Raw genomic sequence first — 25,885 nt, forward strand, 5'->3', positions numbered from 1 at the left:
TTTCTCTGGACAGCTGACGGTGGGGTTCAAACCCACTCGCCTGCCGAGTGCAGAGCTTGGCTCCATAGACGTAGCTTGGTGATACTGTTACTGAAATATAATATAAAATTGTCGATCCAAGAACTGGATGGTGAAAAAATATTTTTTCTGAAGAAAGGGTGACAATTCCGCATGAGATTCATCATTACTACTTTGTCTCACACTTTCTTGTAGTTCAATATCGCCACTTAGATTTCTCCATCTTCATTATCAAAATATAGTTCTCCAGAATCACTATTTTTGAGGAAACATTCAATTTCTTCATCAACAAGAGATGAATGTATACTTCAAAACGTCATAATGGCTACATGGTAACGGGAAAGATGTTCCACTCCAACGAAGCTGAAATAACACCAGATTGCTTTCAAAACATGCGAAATGGAGTGGTATATCTGCCGTACAGAACTTCATTGAGCATTTCCATGGAATATCACACTATATCGCATTCATTTGTGAGATTGGTGAAGTACATACTGCACCAAAACGTGTATATATATGGGTTCGGCAAATGAGGCACGGCGTTCAGTAATGTATATATATGGGTTTGGCAGTGAATGGGTTAATGGTTCAAAACAGAGTAGAGATAATATTAGGTCATATATAAATATTCCAGCAAGGATACACATTAAATAACTGAATAGATGCCAGTAGGATAAGGTAACAATACAATAGAGTTAAAATAATGTATTATTACTATTATTAAATGAAAAGCATACAATGTGCAAAAAAATTTTGTACAGATGGTCAATTATGCTAATGGTACTCTTATTACTGAGGTTGTCCTCATTTTGCAGTTTTGTTCATGGTATATTTCACAATGATTGTTGCACAGGTTACATATACAGTCTTCGTTTGGCTGGTGGAAGTTTTTGGTTTGGCAGAATCTGTGGTGATCCACGAGTGGAGTAACGTGTGATTACGTGCCGTAGCTCGTAATTTGCTTGCTTCCACTCTCCCGTCATTATGGCGTCCGTGGAGTAGAAGTTGGTCATAGCATTTCGTTTCTCGTTTAAGGTTCAGCATGCATTCTCGTAGGGCTTGGTATTTGGTGGACAAAACTTTGTTTTGATATCGTCAATGAAGTAGTTCTCTTTGGTTAGAACATAATAGGGAACATGCATAATTTTCAAAAATATTTTTTTTGAAAAGTACACCAATGAAATAGTACGTAAACGTGTTACAATATGGCAAGTTGCCTGTTTTCTACCATTTAAAAAAATGTTTAAAAGTGCCTTTCCGCAAGGCGAGTGAAACGGCCTCTGACGTAAGCGGCGCGCTGTGACGTCACGATCCAGTACTGCATGCAGCTCTACCAGCCATTGTGCATCAGCCATTACTAAAAGCCGATTGTTTATTATACGTGATCGCGAATAACTTCAAAATGACAGAAGAAAGGCTCAAAACCGCACAGTTAGACAATCTACCATGTGTAGATGTCATCATTCTTGAAAAACAGTGACTTTTGTGGCCGCAGAAATTTGCAGAAAAAAGCAAGTTTGTAAGTGGCATCTTTTATATACGTGCAATGTACTGTAACTTATAGTATTAGGATAACAATGAACGTGGATAGAAATCACATCACTTTCAACATTTCCTTCTAGACTGATTCCCATATTAAAGAATAACATTACATTTTCGGGCTTTCAGCATTAATAAAGTAAGAAATCAGATTTCAGCACTAACGTAAACATATAGGTAGCATTATAGTACTAGTCCGCCTCTGTGGTGTAGTGGTTAAGCCATCCCGGAGGCCCGGTTTCGATTCCCAGCTCTGCCATGAAAGTTGAAAACAAATAATACAAGGGCTGGAACGGGGTCTACTCAGCCTCGGGAGGTCAACTGAGTAGAGGGGTTTCGAATCCCACCTCAGCCATCCTCAAAGTGGTTTTTCGTATTTTTTTTTTTTTTTTTTTTTACCGGGCGAGTTGGCCGTGCGCGTAGAGGCGTGTGGCTGTGAGCTTGCATCCGGGAGATAGTAGGTTCGAATCTCACTATTGGCAGCCCTAAAAATGGTTTTCCGTGGTTTCCCATTTTCACACCAGGCAAATGCTGGGGCTGTACCTTAATTAAGGCCACGGCCGCTTCCTTCCAACTCCTAGGCCTTTCCTCTCCCATCGTCGCCATAAGACCTATCTGTGTCGGTGTGACGTAAAGCCCCTAGCAAAAAATTTTTTTTCCGTATTTTCCCACTTCTACTCCAGGCACCTAAGGCCACGGCCGTTTCCTTCCCTCTTCCTTGTCTATCCCTTCCGATCTTACCATCCTCCAACAAGGCCCCTGTTGAGGATAGCAGGTGACACCACCTGGGCGAGATAATGGCCCTCCTCACCAGTTGTATCATCATACCCGAAGTCTCACGTTCCAGGACACTGCCCTTGAAGCGGTAGAGGTGAAATCCCTCACTGAATCCGAGGGAAAAACCAAACCTGAAGGATAAACTGATTAAGAAAGAAAGAAAGAAAGAAAGATCATAGTACTATAGGTCTATAACCTATCATTTCCGAAAAATATATATATTTATGTTTGGAGCAACTGGCCTACCCACTTCTGGGGCCCATAAAAGAGAAACATTAAATATCCTGGTGGAGGGAAAAAGTTAAACATGATAAAGATAAATATGACTTCATCTAGTTTTCACAAGTCGGGCTGAGCGGTTCAGACGGTTGAGGTGCTGGCCTTTCTGACCCCAACTTGGCAGGCTCGATCCTGGTTCAGTCCGGTGGTAGTTGAAGGTGCTCAAATACGTCAGCCTCGTGTCGGTAGATTTACTGGCACATAAAAGAACTCCTGCTAGAGTAAATTCCTGCACATCGGCGTCTCCGAAAACCGTAGAAGTAGTTAGCGGGGCGTAAAGCCAGTAACATTAATTATATTTGGCTTTTAACAAGCTGAGCATATCACGCAAGAAAAGTGTCTTGGTGACATTTTAGTCGTTCATTACAGGAATGTCTTTGGGTACTGTGACTTTTTTTTTTTGCTTTACGTCGCACCGTCACAGATAGGTCTTGTGGCGACGATGGGACAGGAAAGGCCTAGGAATGGGAAGGAAGCGGCCGTGGCTTTAAGTAAGGTACAACCCCAGCATCTGCCTGGTGTAAAAATGGGAAACCACGGAAAACCATCTTCAGGGCTGCCAACAGTGGGGTTCGAACCCACTATCTCCCGGTTGCGAGCTCAAAGTTGCGCGCTCCTAACCGCACAGCCAACTCGCCCGGTATTTTTCCTTCGGTTTATTGACTTGGCTTGTAGGCTTTAACCTAAAACTTAGGCTAAGTTGGATAATATTTTAAACACCAACATCACTATTTTCACCTGTGTGCAATTACATTATTTATTTCATTAATCTTATAATTATTATATTTGAGCATTGTTAACTTATAAGACACCAACAGGCAAGCATTGTTTTTTTTGTAGAGACATACATTTGTTAAATTCACGTTGTTTTCTTTCATGATGTACACGCCTGTTTTTGTTATATTATAGAGTATTTAGCTATAGCCTACATTTCTTTAGAAATGTAAGCTCTTCAATAAAGACATAAATAACTGTCGCATGCCAAGATAAATTGGTATAATTAGAGCTGTCAATATGGTTTATAATCCCTTTGATTTATTACCTTGACATGGATCACCCAAAACATAGGTTAGGTTTGGAGATTACTTTAATAAACAGCATTAATTAATGCACTGTTTATTACTTTCATATTCCAAGGTGTAATTGAAGCATTTAGTTAAAGCATCATTCATTAAAATTTAATGTTTTACCACTAGAACAGCTGACGTGGAAACGTGATTGAAAATTCAAACAAATTCAAATTACATTAAAATGATTTTCTAAAAAATAAACTGTAGACTTTTCCGATATATCACCAGCATTTCTCCGGCTCGCCAAAATCCATTTCTCCCTAGTTTTAGGGCCTTTGGAACATTTATAAACAATTTGTTTGGGATGGTATGCGATGTGCTATTGCCACTGATCTCTATACATGGATGGCTGGTAGCTTGGGTAGCAGTAAGCCGAATAAAAGATGACTGGCGTAGTAAGATGGCAGCGAGCGCACGGTGCAGTAGACCACGAGGAGCGCACTTGTTTTGTTTATGCTTTGTTCAGTGACACCAGGCCTCCTGATTGTAGTTCCACGGGTGTTCTGTGCTGTGTTATTGCAATACCCCACACATTTACACAGGAATTAAGATGAAATAGATCAATGAAAAATCACTAGTTTAGATATTTCACTCGCTGAATTGAAACCACATGTTACTTCTGCATGTCAGTAAAATATTAACAAAAAGGGAGCCATGCTTGTACTACTACAATTAAAATAAATAAGAATTCCTAAGTGTAAATAATACAAATACATACTATATTTAAACTATCAAAGTATACATGTGTGGCAGATATAAACTGAGTACTATTTGGAAGAAGTACAACATTCTCTTCGTCAGTTCAAATTACAATATTTCCTAACATAACGTAATTGTATTGATTACGTAGTAAACAAGTGACTGTCAGCATGCCGAAGTGTAATTCTACGGAAAATACGCTGCGAAATACTTGAATATCCAGCGAAAAACACACAGTAAACTATCATTATGCCATTACAGGAGAAGTGGGTGTGGTTCTGTGCCTTTAAATGCCCTGTGGGCTCATATTAAATGGCTTCTACAAGCTTTAAACAAGCCGGAATTACTAAACTAAAAAATCTTCTGAAAGAGGAAGAATAGGGCTATTTTTGTATGAATAAAAAGAAAAACAGAGTTTTTGGCTGAAAAACGAAAAATTCAGTCATATCTCCCCTTAAGAATGCATCATTTCATGGCATGCATGTATAAAATTTACAGCAATATTTCCAGAAACTGTTTTTCACTCGTATTGTATTACTGATTGCTAATTGCATGTATTTAGCACCTAAGTTAATATTTGTCGGCCGTTATTATACACTCGTTCTTATTGCTATCCCGGAGATTTACTGACCTCGGAATGACGCGTCAGTGTTCCCAATGTCCTTATGCTTTGAGTGAACATGTCCCTACATTTTTAATTATTCCAATGCGCCATTAATTGCGATTTAAAATTGCTTATATTATCACTGCTTCCCCATAAGGAGAGCTCTAGGATGGGTACACCAACATGGCGAACCGCGCACTCAACTTGGCGTAATTTCTCCTGCAGCGGAGAGCTGCCATCAGCGATCCATATATAGAGATCAGTGGCTATTGCACATCGGAACTATATACCATTTATAAGTTTTCTGCCTCAGTGTCTGCGCGCAGGATTCATTTTTAGTCTAAAATATACCACTCAGATTATTATCCAATGTATAGACCTCGAATTTAACTATACCAGACACTAACATAAAGTAGAAATACGCAAAGTGTATCCTGCTTCTCACAGCACACTATGTGTTATTTCGTATGCTAATTCAGTCAACCTGTACGATGACGTCAGACCAATGAGATCGCGTATTTGCGTCACGTCACATTTTCGTACATTAATTTAGATTTTTATCATGTTTGGAGTTATTATTTGTACATTCTGATCACATTTTTTAATTCTGCGTGAAATTTTGAATCAGATTAGCATATTTTTTAATAAAACCCCGGATCATGCATGTTCCCTATTATGTTAACGTTGAAGGGGCTGACTTCCCAATGCCTACAATTCTCTTGAGATATTGGGCCTTGACTTTTTCTATTGTCATCAAGTTGCTGAGTGTGAGTTTTTCCCAGGTGATGCTAATCCCATAGGTTGCTATTGGTGATATGGCTGTCCTGAACAGTAGCATTGCTGTACCCAATGATATTTGTTGAGGTTGTTGAATGTGGTTTTTATTGCTGCGGCTGCTCTTTCTTTGACGTGGATATTGTAGGATGTTAGAGTAGTTTGACGGGTGACTCCAAGGTACTTGAATTTCGGCACTACTTCTAGAGGTTTGTTGTGCATGGTTATTGTATTTTAGGTGCATGTTTTCCTCCTTTCCTAAAGGTCATTTGTTTAGTTTTGTTGTGGTTTATTTGCAAACCGTTTCTTTCTGCCCATGATGTGAGCCTGTTGAGGACCTCTTGGAGCTCTTCTATGTTTTCTGAGCCTATTGCCATATCATCTGCGTAAAGTATAAGCAATGTTGAGTATCTATGATTATTTCTGTGATGTCTGCTGTCATGATGTTGAATAAGATTGGGCTGATTGGATCACCTTGTAATACTCCATTTGTTTGGGTTATGTTTTGGGATAGGGTTATGTTGTCTGATATTTGGACACAGTTATATTTGAGGATATTCGAGATTATGATTGCTATCGGAATTGTAGCCCCTATTAGGTAATTGAGTTTCCGGATGAGTGTTTCTCTATCAACAAGGTCAAAAGCCTTACGATAGTCTACGAAGACTACAAAATATTTCTTTCCTGGATGCCTCGATGTATCTTGGACTTGTTTTATTAGGTATTTTACGGCATGTAGTATGCTTCTTCCCTTTCGGAAGCCGAATTGATTTTCTGATATCTGGGAGTCTATTTCTTCTGCAAGCCTGGTTGTTAAGATTTTCATGAAGATTTTGAATGATGTATTTTTGAGGACTATACCTCGATATGAATCAGGATTGTCAGAAGCAAAAACCCAAATATCAGAACTTCAAAACATTGCAAATAAAATTGGCCTCAAAATATAATTTGAAAAAACAGAAATTATGTCCCAAAAACCAACACAACTAAAAGAAATTACCATAAATGGTAATAAAATCAAAATAGTAACTCAGTTTAAATATCTTGGAGAAGTAATAACACATAACTTAAATGAAAAAAATATCAATCCAAACAAGAACAAATAGATTAGCCAAAGCACAAAAATTAAAATGAGATATCTACAAAAAGAAATGTATATCAATAAATACAAAAATAAAACACTACAACACAGTTATAAAACCAGAAGCTACATTTGCAGCAGAAACACTTTTTTACCTGAATAAACAATCAAAGACTGACAGAAAATTGAAAGGAGGATTGGAAGAACCTGTATCAACAAAAAATACCAGAAAGATGGACAGTGGCAGTTAATACCTAACAAAGTCGTGTACAAAGAGTAAGAGGAGACTGGGATTCTTTGGACATATCATGAGGATGCAGGATTCGAGACTTCTGAAACAACTAGTACAAAACTATCTCGTCTCAAAAAATACCACAACAGGATGTAAATGGATCAGAGAAGTAAGAGAGGATCTGAAGGAAATAGGCCTTACAACAGAAGACACCACAAATAAGACAAAATTGGATATAAAACTCAAGAATACAAACCTCCGCTGTACCCTTACACAAAACAAACCAACAACACGCATATTTTCAACTGAGGAAAGGGCACGAAGATCGGAATGTCTGAAGAAGTACTGGGAGGACCGCAAAGCCCGAACAATCCCTTCAAAGAGACCTTAACGACGGACTGACTAAAGTGATCCTATGTGGTCATAAAAGTGGAAGAAGAAGAATTGAAAAAAAAATGGAAAATGAAGTAAATACACATTTGTCACGAAAATAAAGGGGAACGTCAGTCTTATGAACACATTATCACGGAAATAAAGAGGAATGTCACTTTTAACAAAACCTAACAAATAACCTGTCAATGAATAGTGAGGAAGTGTATCAATGAATGATCTTCCCTCTGGTCTACAAAATGATCTATGGACGCACAGATCAGAAAATTTTGCTGTAGAGATTGGATGTAAACCCGAAATAGAAATAAATTACATATTTAAAATCTCAATCTTGCCAGCATGTTTGCGAATGTAGAGCAACTTTATGTACACTAACTCTTGCACTTACGTCATCTTCAAGGAATTTGAAAGGGAAACGTATTTTGAAGGCCTTGTTTTCACTTCGTGTTTTAAGTTCTTCGCAGTGGATATTATCTTTAATTCCATTTTTCTCTAGGTACTTCTTAACCTTCTCTTCTGTTGCGTTTCCTTTCAGATTGCCTAGGTAAAGCCATGCCATTTTGTCTGCAGCTTGTAGATCATCTTCTTGAACCCTTGTCCCGCGGATGGTTTGTTTGTTTCTTTTATTTAATACAGTTATACATTCTGTTTCTCCTCTATGGTTATGATCATTATCCCTTCTGTCTGTTTTGTTATGGAGTTCTTCATTATCCCTGTGAGTAAGCACTGCATTCCTATTCAGGGTCTGAGTAATTTTTTCATCTAATAAAATCTATAATGTAATAAATACCCATGCTTCCATGAATGATAAAAACAACTCCTCGAAAGACCATGAGGAAACAGAAGAATTTTGGGACCTATTGGACCAGACCATAGATAACATCCCCAAACACCATGTAAAATTATTAATAGGCGACGTCAACGCTCAACTAGGCAGAGAAAGAAAATACCGTGACATCATCGGAAAATGGCCAGCGCACAAGAAAACAAATAAAAATGGAGAGAGACTAGTTGACCTGTGTAGAAACCATAATTTAATCTCAAAATCTACATGTTTTAAGAGGAAACCTCAAAAACGCAAAACATGGAAACACCCTGACTACACTAAAGGAGAATGGCAACTGGATCACATCTGCATGGACAAATACCACCACAAAGAGATCTATAACGTCAAAGTCCTCCAAGGAATAGACACAGGTTCAGATCACTACATAGTTAAAATTAAAATTAAACTCACTCCCCAGAGGAGAGAACAAAAGCAAGCCCTTAAAACTAAAGAAAAATAGATCCTACCCAGCTAATCAACAACAAAAATTACCAGAAAGCAACTGAAAAAATAAAAATCACAGATAAACTTGAAGACTTAGTACACAACCTTAAACAAATTGCAGAAGACCTGGCTCCAATTAAACCACTTAAAAAAAACCACCAATGGTGGAACAGTGAATGCGATGAAACAGTGGAAAAAAGACATCAGGCATGGCTATTACATCAGTCCCAAAAGACAGAAATATCTTATCAAAATCTAGTAAAACAGAGAAAAGATACTACCCAAGTCTTAAGAAGAATAAAAAGACAACATCATAAGGACACACTGCAGTTAATTGAAGAACAGTTCAATAAAACTCAATCAAGGGACTACTACAAAACCTTCAGAAAGCAGCTCCAAAAATATGAACCCCCGGCCCTACGGATGAAGAATGAAAATGGTAAGCTGGCTCATAATAATAAAGACAATGCAGAAATTCTGGTTAAATATTTCAACAAGCTTTTAAATTGTGAGGAACCTACAGAACTCCTTCATTTGGACACCAACACCCCGATAAAAACACCACCAGAGAACATCAATCCCCCAACAATAAAGGAAGTCTGCCAAGCTCTGAATAAATTTAAAAACTACAGAGCGCCAGGAGAAGATAAGACCTTTGCAGAAATCTGGAAATTTGCAGGAACATCAGCAAAAGTGCCCTCCATCAACAACTTGTCTCTATCTGGATTAAAGAACTACCAGAACACTGGACAACAGCCCTCATTCACCCACTGCACAAAAAGGAGACAAAACCGACCCTAATAACTACAGGGGAATCTCACTCCTAGACATAACATACAAAATATTTTCAATCATCCTTAATAGGATAAGTTTACAACTTAAGAAAGAACTAGGAGAATATCAAGGAGGTTTCAGACCCTGGAGGAGCTGTCCTGATCAGATCATGAGTCTTAAGTTGATAATGGACTATAACAGGAGAAGAAACAGAGATATGGTGATAACATTTGTAAATTTCAAGAAAGCATCCATAGAGAATCTCTGTTTAAAATTTTAAGACACCTTGGACTACACCCCAAATTAATAAACATGATAAAATTGACTCTCACCAACACCAACACACTTCATCTGCTGCTTTATGTGCAACTGTCTCTGGGTATGTATAGAATACCGAGTGTCCACTAAACAAAACATGTATATTGAAAGAGAACAGTAACAGCTGTCTACGGTAATCACGTTGTTAGTGGATAAATTAGGTATGCATAAATTCTTTTGGAAATTCATCGCTATTGCCACATACCAAACTGACATTCCCTCTTTGTTTCTTGTTTTGTGGTGACATTCCCCTTTCATCAGTTGTACATGTATTCTTAAACTTGTTATATTTCCGTAACAATTCCCTTTACTTGGTTGTACATTGTCTTAAACTATTCTCCCGACCATAAAGTATATATGGGTAGTGATAATTCATTTTTTGTTTTACATTGACATTCCCCTTTTTTCCTGTGTACCCTTCACATCTCGACCAATATTTTATTCCAAATTACGATCTTAATGACATTTCCGAAAAACCGAATATTATTTTTGACCTGCTCATTCACCTTTTCAGAATCTCAAAATCAAATAATCAAGGTCCGATTTTTCATTCTATTTACAGTACTTAGGCAATCTTCCATATTCCCACATCCCTCAGCCCTGCCTTAATAACCCTCCCTCCCCCCCCCCCCTCCGTCTCCTTCCCCTTCCTTTTCTTTTCTCTCCTCTTTCTCCCTGCACCTCCTTCACAAGACTTCTTTTGAACCTCACCTACTCCACCTCCCATTCTCACTTCATTTCTAGCTCCGCTCAGCTTATTACAACACGAAGTAATTTCCCATATGACATATTTCATTTAAGAGTTTTCTTCCTCCTAACTTATCTCTTTCTTTCTTAGCTATCATTTATTCAATGTCGACTGTATGGTCCGCATTGAACTGCGAATTTCTAACCCCTTTTATTTAATTCTATATATATTAAGCCTCCACGCGCAACAACCATCATCCTTCAAGATTCTAGAAACAGAAGAGCTTTTTTCTAGCATCATGCTTTGCGTCCATGTGTACTAAATTTATGAACATCCTGAGAAGACAGCGTGGTTATAACTCAGTTGATCTTTGATTGGAAAGCAGCATCTCTTATGAGCCAGCATATATTGAATTCCTTAACCAGCAATTTTAGGATTGCTGTTACAACTTTTTTAATGTTATACGGCACACTGGGCTTTTTTATGAATCTCTATTTTTTAACATAGTGTAGCGCATCTCTCAATTTTTAAGCCTCCACGCGCAACATTCACCTTCCTTCACATTCCAAAAAAGAGAAGAGCCTTTCTAGCATCCATGTGTTATTACATTTATGAATATCTTAAATAATCGACGTGACTTCGGTTCATTGGTGAATGGATAATAGTATCTTTAAGGAGCCAGCAAATATTGAATTCCTTGACCAGCAACTTAAGGATTTCTATTTTTAACAACTTCTTTAATGTTGTACGGCGCACAGGATTTTTTATGAATCTCTATCATAGAGATATTTTTTAATATAGTGCAGCACGTCTCCCAAATCTTATCTCAGTTTCTCACGTGGTATGTACAATTTTGAGACCTTATGTGTCTTTACATTGTTTAATTTCTTCGATACTTACCGGTATGTATTTAATTTGCTTTAAGCTGATGATGACCTACTGTTAGGTCGAAACTAGTCCCTGAACTTATATGCAATTTAAACTCTGCACAGTTTGTATTGAAAAGTTGGACCTTAATAATACATTATTTTAACTCTATTGTAATCACAGTTCAATACGGATCTATTATAATGAAATTAATTTCTTTTAATAAAGGTAACAATACCTAAATTCAAAATCAGAAAGTTACATGTTTGTCCAATTAAACAGATAGAATTGAATTAATTAAGGAATGCAAGGAGTATTTATCAACATCGTCACCAAGAATTTTGGAAAAGAGAGAGAGAGAGAGAGAGAGAGAGAGAGAGAGAGAGAGAGAGAGAGAGAGAGAGAGAGAGAGAGAGAGAGAGAGAGAGAGAGAGAGAGAGAGAGTGTGTGTGTGTGTGTGTGTGTGTGTGTGTGTGTGTGTGTGTGTGTGTGTGTGTGTGTGTGTGTGTGTGTGTGTGTGTGTGTGTGTGTGTGTGTGTGTGTGTGTGTGTGTGTGTGTGTGTGTGTGTGTGTAAAAACACTGGAGAACCATCATTTCAATGATTTAAGGAGGTGAAACTTACTTCAAATGGAAAAATCCAAACAGTAATTCACTCAGCCCACGTTCAGCCCGTCAATACTTACGGAGAAAAAATTGATTAAAATACAACGTACTTCACCACAGGAAGTAGAAAAGAATTGAACCTGATGAAGTGTTAATGAGATAACAATCAATAGATTATTCTGTGTATTGAACAGTGTATTCGCTTATACAATTCATCTTCGCCGGACTGCTAACAATATAACACGTGATCCCACTCTCGGCAGACCTGAAGATGGTTTTCCATGGTTTCCCATTTTCACACCAGGCAAATTATGGGACTGTACTTTAATTAAGGCCACGGCAGCTTTCTTCCCATTTCTTGGCCTATCCTATCCCATCGTCTCCATAAGACCTATCTGTGTCGGTGCGGCATAAAGCAAATAGCAAAAAAAATATATATATAATACATGACCAGGCCTCAAGACTCTTGCTAGTACCACGACCAGGCGGTAAGAAGAGCCAGCGAATGTTTTAGAATGAACTCGTAGCTTAGCACCAAGTGGTGAATATAAGAACCAAGTTAGCAAAGAAGTAAAATTTAAATGCTTAGAGCAGATAAAAGATTAACAGGAGGTTCAGATACAACAAAACAATAAGTTATGTCATTAAAAGTCGCAAGGCATATTCACTTACGTAATAAAACATATTACAGACACAAATTTCTACCTAATTTTAGGAGACCAAAAGATATAACCTTCTAAACAAAATGTTACACTAAATAATAAAAAATATTGAATAATATGAGCCTTACTTGTTGCACATATCTTCCTTGACACCATGCTTCTGACATACTTCATATTTCTAACGCTTCAGTCTATTGGAGAGAATGATAATATGAGGGGATATAATGTAAAAGTATGCCAAACTTTATATAACTACAAAGAAACATCAGTCAAAATGTATGTCCATTCCAGTGGACACCAGGTCTGGAAGGTTCCTTGTAAAATTTAAAACTTTATTTTGAAATCAACAGATTCACTCTAACAGAATGAGAGTACTCATGGCACTGCGGGAAGCTGCTGAACAGGACATCAGTGTGGCACAAAAAGCCTAGAAGTTAAATCCTTGTTGCCAACTATGTATCGTAAAAATAACTCGACTTACTATTTTAAATGCGATGGCTCACTATGTTCTAAGGCCATTTTGCTAATCAACAGTAGCATTACACTGACTTTTATTGGATTTTAGGATCTTACATCACACAGTGCTAATCCCTATAGTGTTATAGTGCTTCTTGAACTGCATTTAGCGAAAGACTTATCCTTTACTTATTGTTTTCCCATGCATTGTTTTATATTATTTAATCGGCTGATGATGACCCAGAATAGTGGTCGAATCGGTACAGCTTTTAATCAGATAAGAATGTAACATTACATTTCTTATTTTCCTTCTATTGAATAGGTTGAACCACTTTATTTCTTGTTTCAATTTAATTACACTGACTGTTGTTAATAGAAATATACTTGATCTCTTCGGCTGCCATTCGTCACCGATATAGGACATTGCTTTTCGTGCTGCATTGCTGTCCCATTCAGTAGCTTCCTACAATGCCATGAGTTTTGTCACTGAGTGTGCATTGTTAGAGTGAATCTGTTGATTTCAAAATAAAGACCATTGCGTCTTAAATTTTACAAAGATTTGTGACTACGTATGCTAAACTTTACAAAGGTAGGTTATGTAACAGAATGAAATTACAGTACTAATCTGAATAAAATATATATAAATCGACAGAACTTGTAATTTATATACTGGTAAGTAACTGAATTGTGTTAATGTTATTCCACCAGAAGATGACCCATATTTTGGTGAAAAAGTTATGTCATTTGTTTTTTGAAGAAGAGTGTAGTTTTTGCAGTGATTCTAGTTCTGATGGAACCGGGCGAGTTGGCTGTGCAGTTAGGGGCGCACGGCTGTGAGCTTGCATCCGGGAGATAGTGAGTTCGAACACCACTGTTGGCAGCCCTGAAGATGGTTTTCCGTGGTTTCCCATTTTCACACGAGGCAAATGCTGGGGCTGTACATTAATGAAGGGCATGGCCAATTCCTTCCCACTCCTAGGCCATTTCAATTCCGTCATCGTCATAAGACCTATCTGTGGCAGTGCAACGTAAAGCAAATAGCAGAAAAAAGTTATGATGAAGAGGTTGATAATGTACACACTGTTGACAATGCTGACGAAAATATACCAGCACTGGTTACTGCTATAAGTCTAAGCAATCATGATGTGCTTGGCCGATGAGGATGAAAGCACAGAAGACTTGACTCTGAAACTTCTACAAGTTTGACACCTGAAAGCGAAAACAACAGAAATATTTGCTCCCTGCCAAGAAATGTAAATATCATGATGTCCATTGATAGATCCTTAGATGAAAGAATAATCACCATTGGTCTGCAAAAATCTGCCAGTCGTTCATGAAGCCTGTCGTAATTCTAAGGAAGCAAAGACTCTTCACATGTAAGAAAGAGTTTCATGTGGTATGCTGGTACGCTCTATTCCTCTGTCTTTTCCATGATTAATGTACTATGTTGAGTTGTAGAAAATGAGTTCTTCTACATGTGTGGAATATGTCCTGAAAGTTTTGCCTACCTTATTTTGTCACCCTGTATGTTGTACAGTCACGGTGAGGTGTCTTTTTGTTCTGCTTAACTAAATTGTTCTTCCTCTCCACACTTGTTATATCCGGCTTGATAGTATCCTTCCTTTCGCAATCATAAAGGAAGATTTAGAAATTTCTTATAATTATGGAGTAGTTGATTCACATCTCTCTGCATTTCTAATATAATTTCAGGAGACGGAGACGCAATTGGCTCGCTCTGCAATTAAGAACCCGCCAGCGGCAGATAGATCAGCAACAAGCAGGACATGGTGATTCGAAGGAAGAAATTCGCATCAAACGTAAACTGGCCAAGTACAGAGATAAATATCTCATACACAAGACTACTCGAATACCACCGTGGGGTAAGTCGGTTCATATTGGATTAAAATGTATTTACCATTTTTACCTATTTTTATTTGTGACATTTGCCAAATTGTTGCTACAGCTTTCTTAGAGTTCCTTTGTAATTTGAACTATGTTATATAATTTCTCTGTGTAGGCATATTAAATGACACCGTGTTATTAATCCACAAGCCCAAATGATGATATACGAGGCATGTTTTTTAAAGTAAATACTGTTTTGAAATAGAAAAAAAAAGTAATGCAATTTTGTAAACAATTCTTTTTGACGTGTAAGCCTGTGCCTTAAACTTCTTCTCAATATAAGTTCCCAGCATATGAGGACACTTGAGATACGTGAAACAATCTTCTGAATTCCATCCTCTTAAAAATCTGCCGCCTGATGTTCCAGCCACTGCAGCACAGTCTGTTTAGGTCGTTGTGACACTGGCCTCCGAAATGTTTTTTCAAGTGCAGGAGTAAGTGGTAGTTCCTAGTGCTTGATCAGGACTATACAGAGGATTTGGGTTCGATCAACCGTCGGAGTTTAATTTATTTAATGTTAAAAATTCATAATTCGTTCTTTATTTTTAGGTCTGTGTTGAGTCGAGATCAATATTAACTAGTCAAAAATCCACCTGATATTGAAATCCTCAACATCTCACCTACCAACGCGCGGCCTCAGCCTGATATTAATTTTCGAACAACATAAAAATGCAGACTCCAACCTTAAATCATATTAACAATGAAATGTTTTAGAATAGTTACATAAAACTGTGACATTTAAACAGACAAAACTTTGTATATTATAGAAATTTCAGGAATATATACTATGAGGAACTCGTTCATATACACATGAACAATGATCACATACCCTAATCGCATAAACAAAAGGAACAATGTTCTAGAATATCAGTAGTTATTTCAGTACGCCAGAAAGTGTCTAAAGACTGAAGATAAAGCTTTTAAAGCAACACCTTGTAATCTTCAAGGCCATTCACATATATTTTAGCGGTAAAAAATCTTTTTGACATGTAAGAAAGTGTTGTGTTTTATGACGTGTCTAACACCCTAAAAGATCAATCGGCCTTTGTATTTCAACCGCATAGATTTTAATGTATATTATATATATCATTGTAAAATTTCATAACATAGGTAAGCATGCTCTGTATATGTTTTTATACTGTACTAATATCTCATATAATTACCTAAAATACCTTGCAAATTTTCATTGGCTGATGATGGCATGGGAAATGCCGAAACCGGTACCATAATGATACTAATAAATATGTGATATTTTAATTAAGTCACTATGTCAATGTATTGACATAGCCTTATATTATCCTTAACTAACTGCCGTCGGAGGTCGTGCATTGTCATTAAGCAAAGAATCCCCCTTGTGAACATGCCACGCTGTTTGTTTTGGATTGTACAGTGGAGGCAGTAATCTCGGCATTTATTGTCATCGTGGTGCAAAAAATCCACATTAAATACACCCTGACTATCCCAAAACACAGTGTATATGAGTTAGCAAGCTGAAAGTGTTTGCTTGCACTTCACTTTCTTGGATGATGTTGAGTGCCGTTCCATGGATTGCTGTTTTGATTGCGGCGTAACATAAGCCACCCTTTTTTTTTGTTGGCGGTGATAGTTCGGCTTAGGAACGCATCATCTTCATTACCGTACCACTCAAGGAAAATCAAAGCCCTGCCTACGTGCTTGGTTTTGTGCACCTCTGTCAGCATCCTCTGTACCCAGCATGAGCATAACTTCTGATAATCTAAACGTCCTGACACAATTTCATAAACACTCCTTAAAATTTCGGGCAACTTATAACTTAATGACAAAATTGTAAAGCATCTGTTTCCTCGATCCTTTGTATCAACTTTTTACACCAAGTCTTCAGTCATGACAGACTGTCATCCACTACTCTTCTCATCATGGACATTGGCATGGCCTTCTATAAATGCTCTAAACCCATTTTCTTACCATTCCTTTGCTCATAGTATGTTCTCCATACCTTTCACTAATCTGCTGATGAATTTTAACATCTTTTATGTCTTTTGCATTTAGAAAGCAAATCACATTGTGTACTTTACACTCAGCAGGACCGTTAATTGTCGGAGGCATTTTCAATACACACAAATATAAATACAGCCAAACACTTCCATAATGGCGTTTGTGGCTAGCCTGCAGATGTATGTACTGAGCGCACATGCTCTGAACAACGACCAAAGCACTGCAGCGGCCATATTTAGAAACGTTACTTACTTAAAAACATGCTTTGTATTGTAATAGTTATAGGGTCCGCCAAGCCAATTTGCAATGGGCTGGTGATGTCACAATATCGGCCCACCCGCTTACTCTTCGACCATACCAATAACAAACAAGGCTTATATTAGGAAGACAGGAGTGACTTGCTGGAGTTGGAATTGGTGTAGTTCAGTCGTGAGCTCAGTCAGTGAGTGACTGCCAGTGCTGTGAAGTGCGTGATCTGGCGTGACTGTTGGACTAGCGTGCTACAGCGTGGACTGACGGCGAAGGAGAGACCGTGTAGCTGTGTGATGTGGGACCGTGTGTGTGAATGTAAAACTCTGTAGGCGCACATGAACTGTGTAGTGTGCGGCCGCTTTTGAAATACAGTGTACACCGCCCTACAGTGCATGTGACGCGTGACTTTGTGACATAACTGCTTAGCTTGTAAGAATAATCTGTGGTATTAGAACAAGAGAGAGAGCAAACTGTGTAAGGGTTTGTTACGAGCGAAAGTTGTGTGCTCTGTAGTCCTGTGTAGTTTTAGTGCTTACTGGGTAAGTTGGCCTTGCGGTTAGGGGCCGCAGTTGTGAGCTTGCATCCGGGAAATAGTAGGTTTGAATCCCACTGTCAGCAGCCTTGAAGATAGTTTTCCATGGTTTCCTATTTACACACCAGGCAAATGCCGGGGCTGTAACTTAAGGCCACGGCCGCTTCCTTCCCATTCCTAGCCGTTTCCTATCCCATCTTCGACATAAGACCTATCTGCGTCGGTGCGACGTAAAGCATCATCATAGGTTGTTCTGCCGTCTGGCAGGTCCGTTCATTGCTGTGACCTCCATCTCTCCCGATCTTGAGCCCTTTTCTTCACTTCTGCATAATCTTCCTTTCTTTTTCTAATGCTAATAACTGTAATAATTGTTAAAAAAAAAGTTTTAGTGTTTAGTTAGTAAATCTTAGTATAGAAGCTACTAGTCTAGTGTTAATTTAGCTTACTGCCCCTCCAACATTACAGTATCATCACTACTTGTCTTTGTAAAAAAGACCAACTGAAGATACCGTATTTGCTTGCATATAACTCACCACTGTATATGTATGTCGCATCCCATTTATAACATTTGAAATTGCAAGGAAAATAATTCCCACACATAACTCGCATTAATTTTTGATGTCATAAAAACATACGGTACATACACTAAATAAAGTTTGGGTATTCCATGGACGTGCCTTCATTAAATTTCAGGACAGTATCAATTGCTGTTACGGTACTTTGTTCGTGACAATGCAAGAAGAAGCTACATTTCTTTCTACCTGCTTAACAGTTGAGGCTAGCTGTTTTAACAAAAATACCTAACTCGCAAACCCTTGCCCCAAGGCTGCATTCCTAGCGAGTCAGTCACACTCAGCCATCACTCTCACTCTTCCGTCTTTTGTCAATATGCTTATTGCTACCCGTCCAGCACAGCTGATCACGTGAACTGGGAGTGTTTCCTTGTCCAGGCAGTCAAGTGATCACTGTAGTAGGTATTGTCCATCCGTTGTATTGTCGACAAGTACCAGTATTCTGTCTTCATGTTTCATTGTTGTTTCTCAGTTAAGTTTTCTTGTGTAGGTCGATCTTTAAGTTATAGAGAAACGTGGGAGTTAAACTCGTGATAAAATATGCTGAAAAACATGGTAACAGAGCTGCCAGTCGAGAATTCAGTGTTACTGAGTTTAATGTTCGCTCCTGGCGTAAACAGAAAGCTGTGGTAGAAACCACCAACCAAACATGTAAAGCATTCATAGGGCCGAAAACTGGTAAGTTTCCTGAGCTGGAAGACGAGTTGCTTCATTACATTACAAAGTTGCAAAATGATGACTGTAGTATCTCGCACGAGATGCTACATTTCAAAGTGCGCGGACTAGCGATTAAGGGAGAAATCAGCTGTTCGGATCTGAAGGGGAGCCAGGGTTGGATCCGTAGATTCATGATACGAAAGGGATTGTCTCTGTCAGAGAATGGCTGGCGATTTCAGCGACCAAATCATAAATTTTCATTGGCATGTGATAACAATACCAATATAGTTGGACTGTTATTGGACATTATAAATTTTCCAGCTGACTCATTCTTGGTTGCCAGCATTTCGCCCCAGTTTGCTGTGTATATTGGCATTATAAATTCACTCATTCGTGACAATTATTTCAGGTTCCCTATGGGAATCAACATCTATATCGTGATAGCAATGCGGAAGAAAATCAGTTCTCTCTTATCTCAAATTGGCAATGCAGATCAAACTCCGATAAACTTTGATATGCCATGCAACACCACCATCAACAAGAAGGGAGAATCTAGCGTGATTGTATGTACAACTGGGTATGAAGAACAGCGTTGCACTGTCATGCTAGCAGTAATGGCAGACGGAAGAAAATTGCCACTGTACGTTATTTTCAAAAGAAAAACAGTGCCTAAAGCAAAGTTTCCCAAAGGCATTCATATATGGGTTCAGGAGAACTGGATCTATACGGTGTGGGGAGCACGGTCAGGGACACTACTTCAACGCCCAGCAAATGCTACTGTGGGACAGTTTATGTGGACACTTGGTGGAAGACAAGAAGAAACGTCTTCAGGAAATGAAAACTGATCTCGTAATTCCGTGTGGACTCGCACATTGTCTACAGCCCTTAGATGTTTCCGTCAACAAGCCCTTCAAGGACAACATATGTAAATTGTACACTGAATGAATGGCAGGAGGGGAGCATGAGCTGACGCCAGCAGGCAAAATAAAGAGGCCGTTAGTTGAACTTGTTTGTGATTGGGTTATTCGGGCATAGGTTATGGTGTCGACAGATATTATTGTGAAGAGTTTCTTGAAGACGGGCATCACAAATGCGTTGGACGGAAGTCAGGATGATAATCACAAAGTTTACACAAGGAGTTATTTTAATACCACCTATTCAATACAATTTATTCTACTATTGTGTGGTCAAATACACATAGAAATTACCAGAATTTTAAAGGTACATGTTCGTCCACTATTTATTGGGCATCATCAGCCTCGTTCAATCTTAAAACACACTCTGGTCTGAGGAATCTTAACAATTTACATAAAACGTATTGATGAACACTTGCTGGTGTTGATACTGTGGTTGCATAATGATTACAGCACAAAAAATATTGAATAAAATAGATACATATACTAAAATCACTTTGAAAAATTAAAACGTTCGTCTAAAAGTAATTGTCGCACATTGTTTTTAAAAGTAATCCATGTACGACACTGAAATGGATCTTTTTGATAAAAAACAATATATATTACGCCTGGAGAACAGATTATCAAAACCAAGGCTTCAAAGGATGAGAACAATACAGTGAAAAGATTTAGTATTTGATGAGGTTGAAGTTTAATATTTAAAATTAGGATGAAAATACGTGGTCAAATTGGAAGGGTTTTATTTGACATTTTGGAATGTTAGATAAAAATCGTAGTATGTCGAGCAGCGCTAAAAAAAACATCGAAGAATTTGTCGAAAACGCTGCTGAAGTTATCCAAATAAAAGAAGGTAGGTCACATGAGAATTTCATGTAACCACAAAATGCCTCATATAGACGTGGTTGTCCGTAGTAAACAATGTTGTCATTTCATTCCCAAGTTGTAATGTATGTCCTAGTGTATCTGCAGCGTTAGTCTCAGTGTCAGACATGGATTATTTTTAAAAACAATGTGTGACAGTTACTTTTAGACAGACGTTTTAATTTTTCAAAGTGATTTTAGTATATGAATCTATTTTATTCAATATTTTTTGTGCTGTAATCATTATGCAACCACAGTATCAACACCTGTAAGTGTTCATCAATACGTTTTATGTAAATTGTTAAGATTCCTCAGACCAGTGTGTGTTTTAAGATTGAACGAGGCTGATGATGCCCAATAAATAGTGGGCGAAACATGTACCTTTAAAATTCTGGTAGTTTCTATGTGTATTTGACCACACAATAGTGGAATAAATTGTATTGAATAGGTGGTATTAAAATTACTCCTTGTGTAAACTTTATGATCAGCTATTTTTCAGTACGGAATAATGACTAGAATAATGGTTTGTAATAGTCAGGATGATGCCGTATGGGATGTGACCAGAATGATGCAGGCAAAATAGGTCGAAGATTGAAGATATTGGATAGGGTAAGTGTGCCAGTTGTCTTGTTTCAATAGCCTAATGCAAATTTTACCTTTTTTCGGGAATACGAGACACGGTGGTCGACAGACAAAATAAAAGAAAGGAACAAGGTGAAGAAAGAAATGGATAAGGAAAAGCAAAAAGTATCACATTGATAAGAATAAGATAGAAAGGTTACATGTGGAATACAAAAGATTGAAACTACAAGTAAAGAGGAAATGTTAGGGAGAGTTTACCAACAAACTTGAACAATGTTGTCCAGGAAATAAGAAACTATTATACCGAGTAATAAATCAAAAAGAACCGGGCGAGTTGGCCGTGCGCGTAGAGGCGCGCGGCTGTGAGCTTGCATCCGGGAGATAGTAGGTTCGAATCCCACTATCGGCAGCCCTGAAGATGGTTTTCCGTGGTTTCCCATTTTCACACCAGGCAAATGCTGGGGCTGTACCTTAATTAAGGCCACGGCCGCTTCCTTCCAACTCCTAGGCCTTTCCTATCCCATCGTCGCCATAAGACCTATCTGTGTCGGTGCGACGTAAAGCCCCTAGCAAAAAAAAAAAAAATCAAAAAGAAAAAATCAAGAAAAAAATCAAGACATTAGAGAGAGAAGATGGATCTATAGTACATGACAAAAAGGGTCGTTAGAAGGTGATGGCAATTTTAACACATGGGTGACGGGCCCCGAGAAATCTCGTAGTACGCTCGCCAGCGGTAGGTGACGGGCCCCAAGAAATCTCGGTTTTATTCACGACATTATTTTCGGTCTTCCTGTGACATCTCTTGACCATATCTTGAACTATTTCGGCCGTCCACATTGAATAGAATAAATCGTAGATGTATATCTGCCACTTTTCTTTTATTCACGGCCTCTTTTATTCTTTGATTTAGTTTCGAAACGTCGACTTTCTTTCTGCCGGTTCAGTCAATGACAAGATGGAGCGCCCGCAGAATAAGGTGTTAGCTGACGACGATATTTTAGAAGAATTATATGCCGATGATCGTTCAAATGGAAATAGTCTAATGAATTAGTGGAAACTGAATGTGAGAGTGATAGCGGAAGTGATATTCAAGCCTCTACAGGCCGTAATTTACCTAGTGTATTTATTTATTCAAGTGATTCTGACGACGACAACGATGTAAACATTAATGATGTGTTAGGAATTGACGCTGAATATGGTTTTGTAAAGGCAGATCCACTATTACTAGGGGAATTGGAGAGTACCCATACCAACTTTAAAGATAAAATATTGACTGGTTTAATATTTATTTACGTTTTTATAATCAAGTGCACCCTAGTATGCTTAGTAGAAAAATGTCCGGTCCACAGGGTATGTGACAAGTTCAAGCATCCGGTCAACAATGTGTTAGAACGCTTTATAATGAGGTTGACTGCTTGGAGGAAGAAGGAGATAAGAAAATGGAAATAATGGAGAAAAAGAAGAGAACCCGATAACATGGTTGGAACTTGAAAGGGCAGTGAAAGCAATGACCAAAGGTAAAGCAAGTGGAAAAGACGAATTCAATGCTGATATGATTAAGGCAGCAAAAAGCATTGGACTACAGTGGCTATACCGAGCCCTCAATGCCATATGGAAGAATGAAAGGATACCTGAAGATTGGCAATAAGGAAGCATTGTACCATTGTTCCAAAAAGGAAATAGGAAGAAATGCGAGAATTATAGAGGTATAACCTTATTATCATTCATGGGCTAAAAATAATGGAGAAGATCATAGACAGAAGACAGAGGGATGTAACACAGTTAGAGGAAGAGCAATATGGCTTTAGACCGAATAGATGAACAATAGACTTGATATTTACAGTGCGAACGTTAATGGATAACATCTAGAAAGGAACAAGGAAATCATCTTCATATTTTTGGATTTGGAAAAAGCTTATGATACAGTTAAGAGAAAACTTGTACGGGAAGGCCTACTGAAAGGGAATGTACCAATATCATGAATAACAAGATAGAAATGTTGTATCATGAGAGTAAAAGCAGTGTACAAGTGGGGAGTGGTGACTGAAAGATTTTATACAAAGACAAGTCTCAAGCTAGGAAGTGCACTGTCACCATTATTGTTTATTATATTGGTGGATGAAATCATAAAATGTGTAAAACAGAGTATCAGTAGTAACGAAGTGAATGGTTTGGTATTTGCAGATAATGTGATGATTTGAGGAAAGGGAGAAAGGGAAGTACAAAGGAGACTGGACGTTTGGAATGAAAATCTGAAGGAGTTTGGAATGGTAATTAGTAAAAAGAAAACTAGTCATGCACTATGGAAAAAGGAAAAAGAAAAGCCAAGTGAACATAGACGGAAAATGGTTAGAGAATGTAGAACAGTTTACATATCTAGGTAGCATTATAAATGGAAGTAATGAAATCAACCCTGAAATTAATAACAGACTAAGTAAAGGAACAACATTTTATCATCAAGTCAGAGAGCTTTCATGGGATGACAAAGTACCCAAGAGAACAAAATTAACATTATATAAACAGTATTCTTACCGATTGTAACATACGGACTAGAAACGCTGGTAACTAATAAGAGACAAGATAGTAAGATCCAAGCAGTAGAAATGATTTTTTAAGATCATCGATTAAAAAGACAAGAAGAGATAGAATTGAAAATAAATATAGTGGTGGTGGTGGTGATTATTGTTTTAAGAGGAAGTAAGACAACCATCCTCCTTTATAACACTAATCAGAGAGAAAAAATGGAAGGGATCCGACACTTCGAAAAATGAAGGTATCTGCCGTAGGAAGATAATGGCTACAGAGGGCATGAAAATGAATTATTCCCTATTATTCCGATCTAATAGCATCGGGATTTTTAAAAGAACAAGAGTTGACCAAGTGAGGTCGGATAGGATAGATGAAGGTGAATAGCCTGATACAAGTAAGTGGAAGCAATGCCAGCACTCAGCTGAGGGCCCCGTGGTCGCCAACCCATGCTCCAAAGTTCAGAGCCCCTGGGGCCTCTTTTAACTGTGGGTGTTATTCTACCGCCCCCACCCACAGGGTGAAGCTAAATATAGAACTGTTAGTACAGCAGATACAGAAAGCAAAACTGAGATGGTTCGGACATGTAAAAAAGAATGTGAAAGGAGCAGGTAGCAAGAAGGGAATTGAAAAGAGAAGTTAAGGGAAGGAGGCCAGTTGGAAGACCAAGAAGAAGTTGGGCGACGGATCAGATTTCGAAGGACATTGGAGAAGCTGGATTGGATGTGGCAGAAGTAATCGATGAGGAAAAGTGGAAGGACGGAAAGGGGTGGAGGAGGCTTGTTAACCACACCCGGGTGACTGGAGTGGCACGTTGTTGATGATGATCGTTTGCACACAAATCCCTGCATATATCATGCACCGAAAATGTTCACACTTAATTTTGGTCAAAAAAGTGCTAGTTACATGCAAGCAAATACGGTATTCTTGGAAAACAGTTGACTTGAAAAAACAAGCAGGAGCACAATTACTCATTCAATTATACTGAATTGCGTTGTATATTTCTATATATACGTACTTAACTTCCTGCAACCGAAGCAAATACTGGATCTTCAGGATATTCTCCATTCTACTTTGGCGTTCGAGACCACAGCGCATGACCTTGAGTGTGCCGCGCTGATCACTGGGAGCTGGCAGTTTGCTTCTATAAATCTATTCGTCTTCGACTTCAGCATATTTATGGATCTTCATATGTTGTTCGATAGTGTTGTGACTTTGTATCTGACGGTGTGTAAAAACTGACCCATTTGACCGTTCTCCACTATTTATAAACATTGTGAGACTTTACCTATCATTGCGTGTGCCGTACTACCATTCATAATATTACGTACTGTTTTCTTTTAAGTGACTCACAATTTCTACCCCCATTATCAATTTATATTTCATCTTATATCGATCCAGAGTTCACTTAATCTTTTTCTTTTTCATATGCATTGTTTTTCATGTTTTTTATGTTTTGAACGGCTGACGATGACCTGGACTAGGGTCAAAACCGGTCCCATTTCTAATTACATTTCTTTCTCTTATGTATTGAATAGGTTGAACCTCTTTTTCAATTATTCGATTTTTAACCCGTATTTACGCGAATAATACCTGCACATTTTTTAAAAAATTTGAGGCACAAAATTGGGATGCAGTTTTTTGCATCAAAGTTGGCATTTCTTTTTTTCAAAATTAGCCTACCTAAAGTTAGGGTGTGGGGATTATTCGGTGGCAGGGATTATTCGCGTAAATACGGTAGTTGCCTTCCTAGAGCTTCTTTAAGCGGTCCGAACAAATGGAAATCACAGGACAATAAGTCCGGGCCAAGTGTAGTCCAGAGCATTTCCTGGAGCTTGGAGACAGAACTGCAGTATGGGGCCACGCTTTGTCATGGAGGAGGCTGACCTGTTGAATCGGTTGGTCTCATCTTTTGCGGCGATATGCAACCCTCGCCTAGTTCAACAGCTCACAATAGTAAGCAGCATTGATTGTGTGTTACTCATGCAAAAAAATCAATCTGCAAAATGCT

At 38.2% G+C, this 25,885-nt stretch overlaps 1 protein-coding gene across 3 annotated transcripts in view; it reads left to right on the forward strand.

Annotated features, from left to right (window-relative positions):
- LOC136883899 (PHD finger protein 14) overlaps window positions 1–25,885 on the forward strand; it is a 319,931-nt gene that overhangs the window by 145,024 nt on the left and 149,022 nt on the right. For all 3 annotated transcript variants that reach the window (XM_067156007.2, XM_067156006.2, XM_067156008.2), the window contains exon 8: window positions 14,813–14,982. In XM_067156007.2, coding sequence (XP_067012108.2) covers window positions 14,813–14,982 — 170 coding nt within the window. The remainder of the gene's footprint in view (window positions 1–14,812; window positions 14,983–25,885) is intronic.

The sequence above is a fragment of the Anabrus simplex genome, chromosome 1, assembly GCF_040414725.1.
Source record: "Anabrus simplex isolate iqAnaSimp1 chromosome 1, ASM4041472v1, whole genome shotgun sequence".
NCBI lineage: Eukaryota > Metazoa > Arthropoda > Insecta > Orthoptera > Tettigoniidae > Anabrus > Anabrus simplex.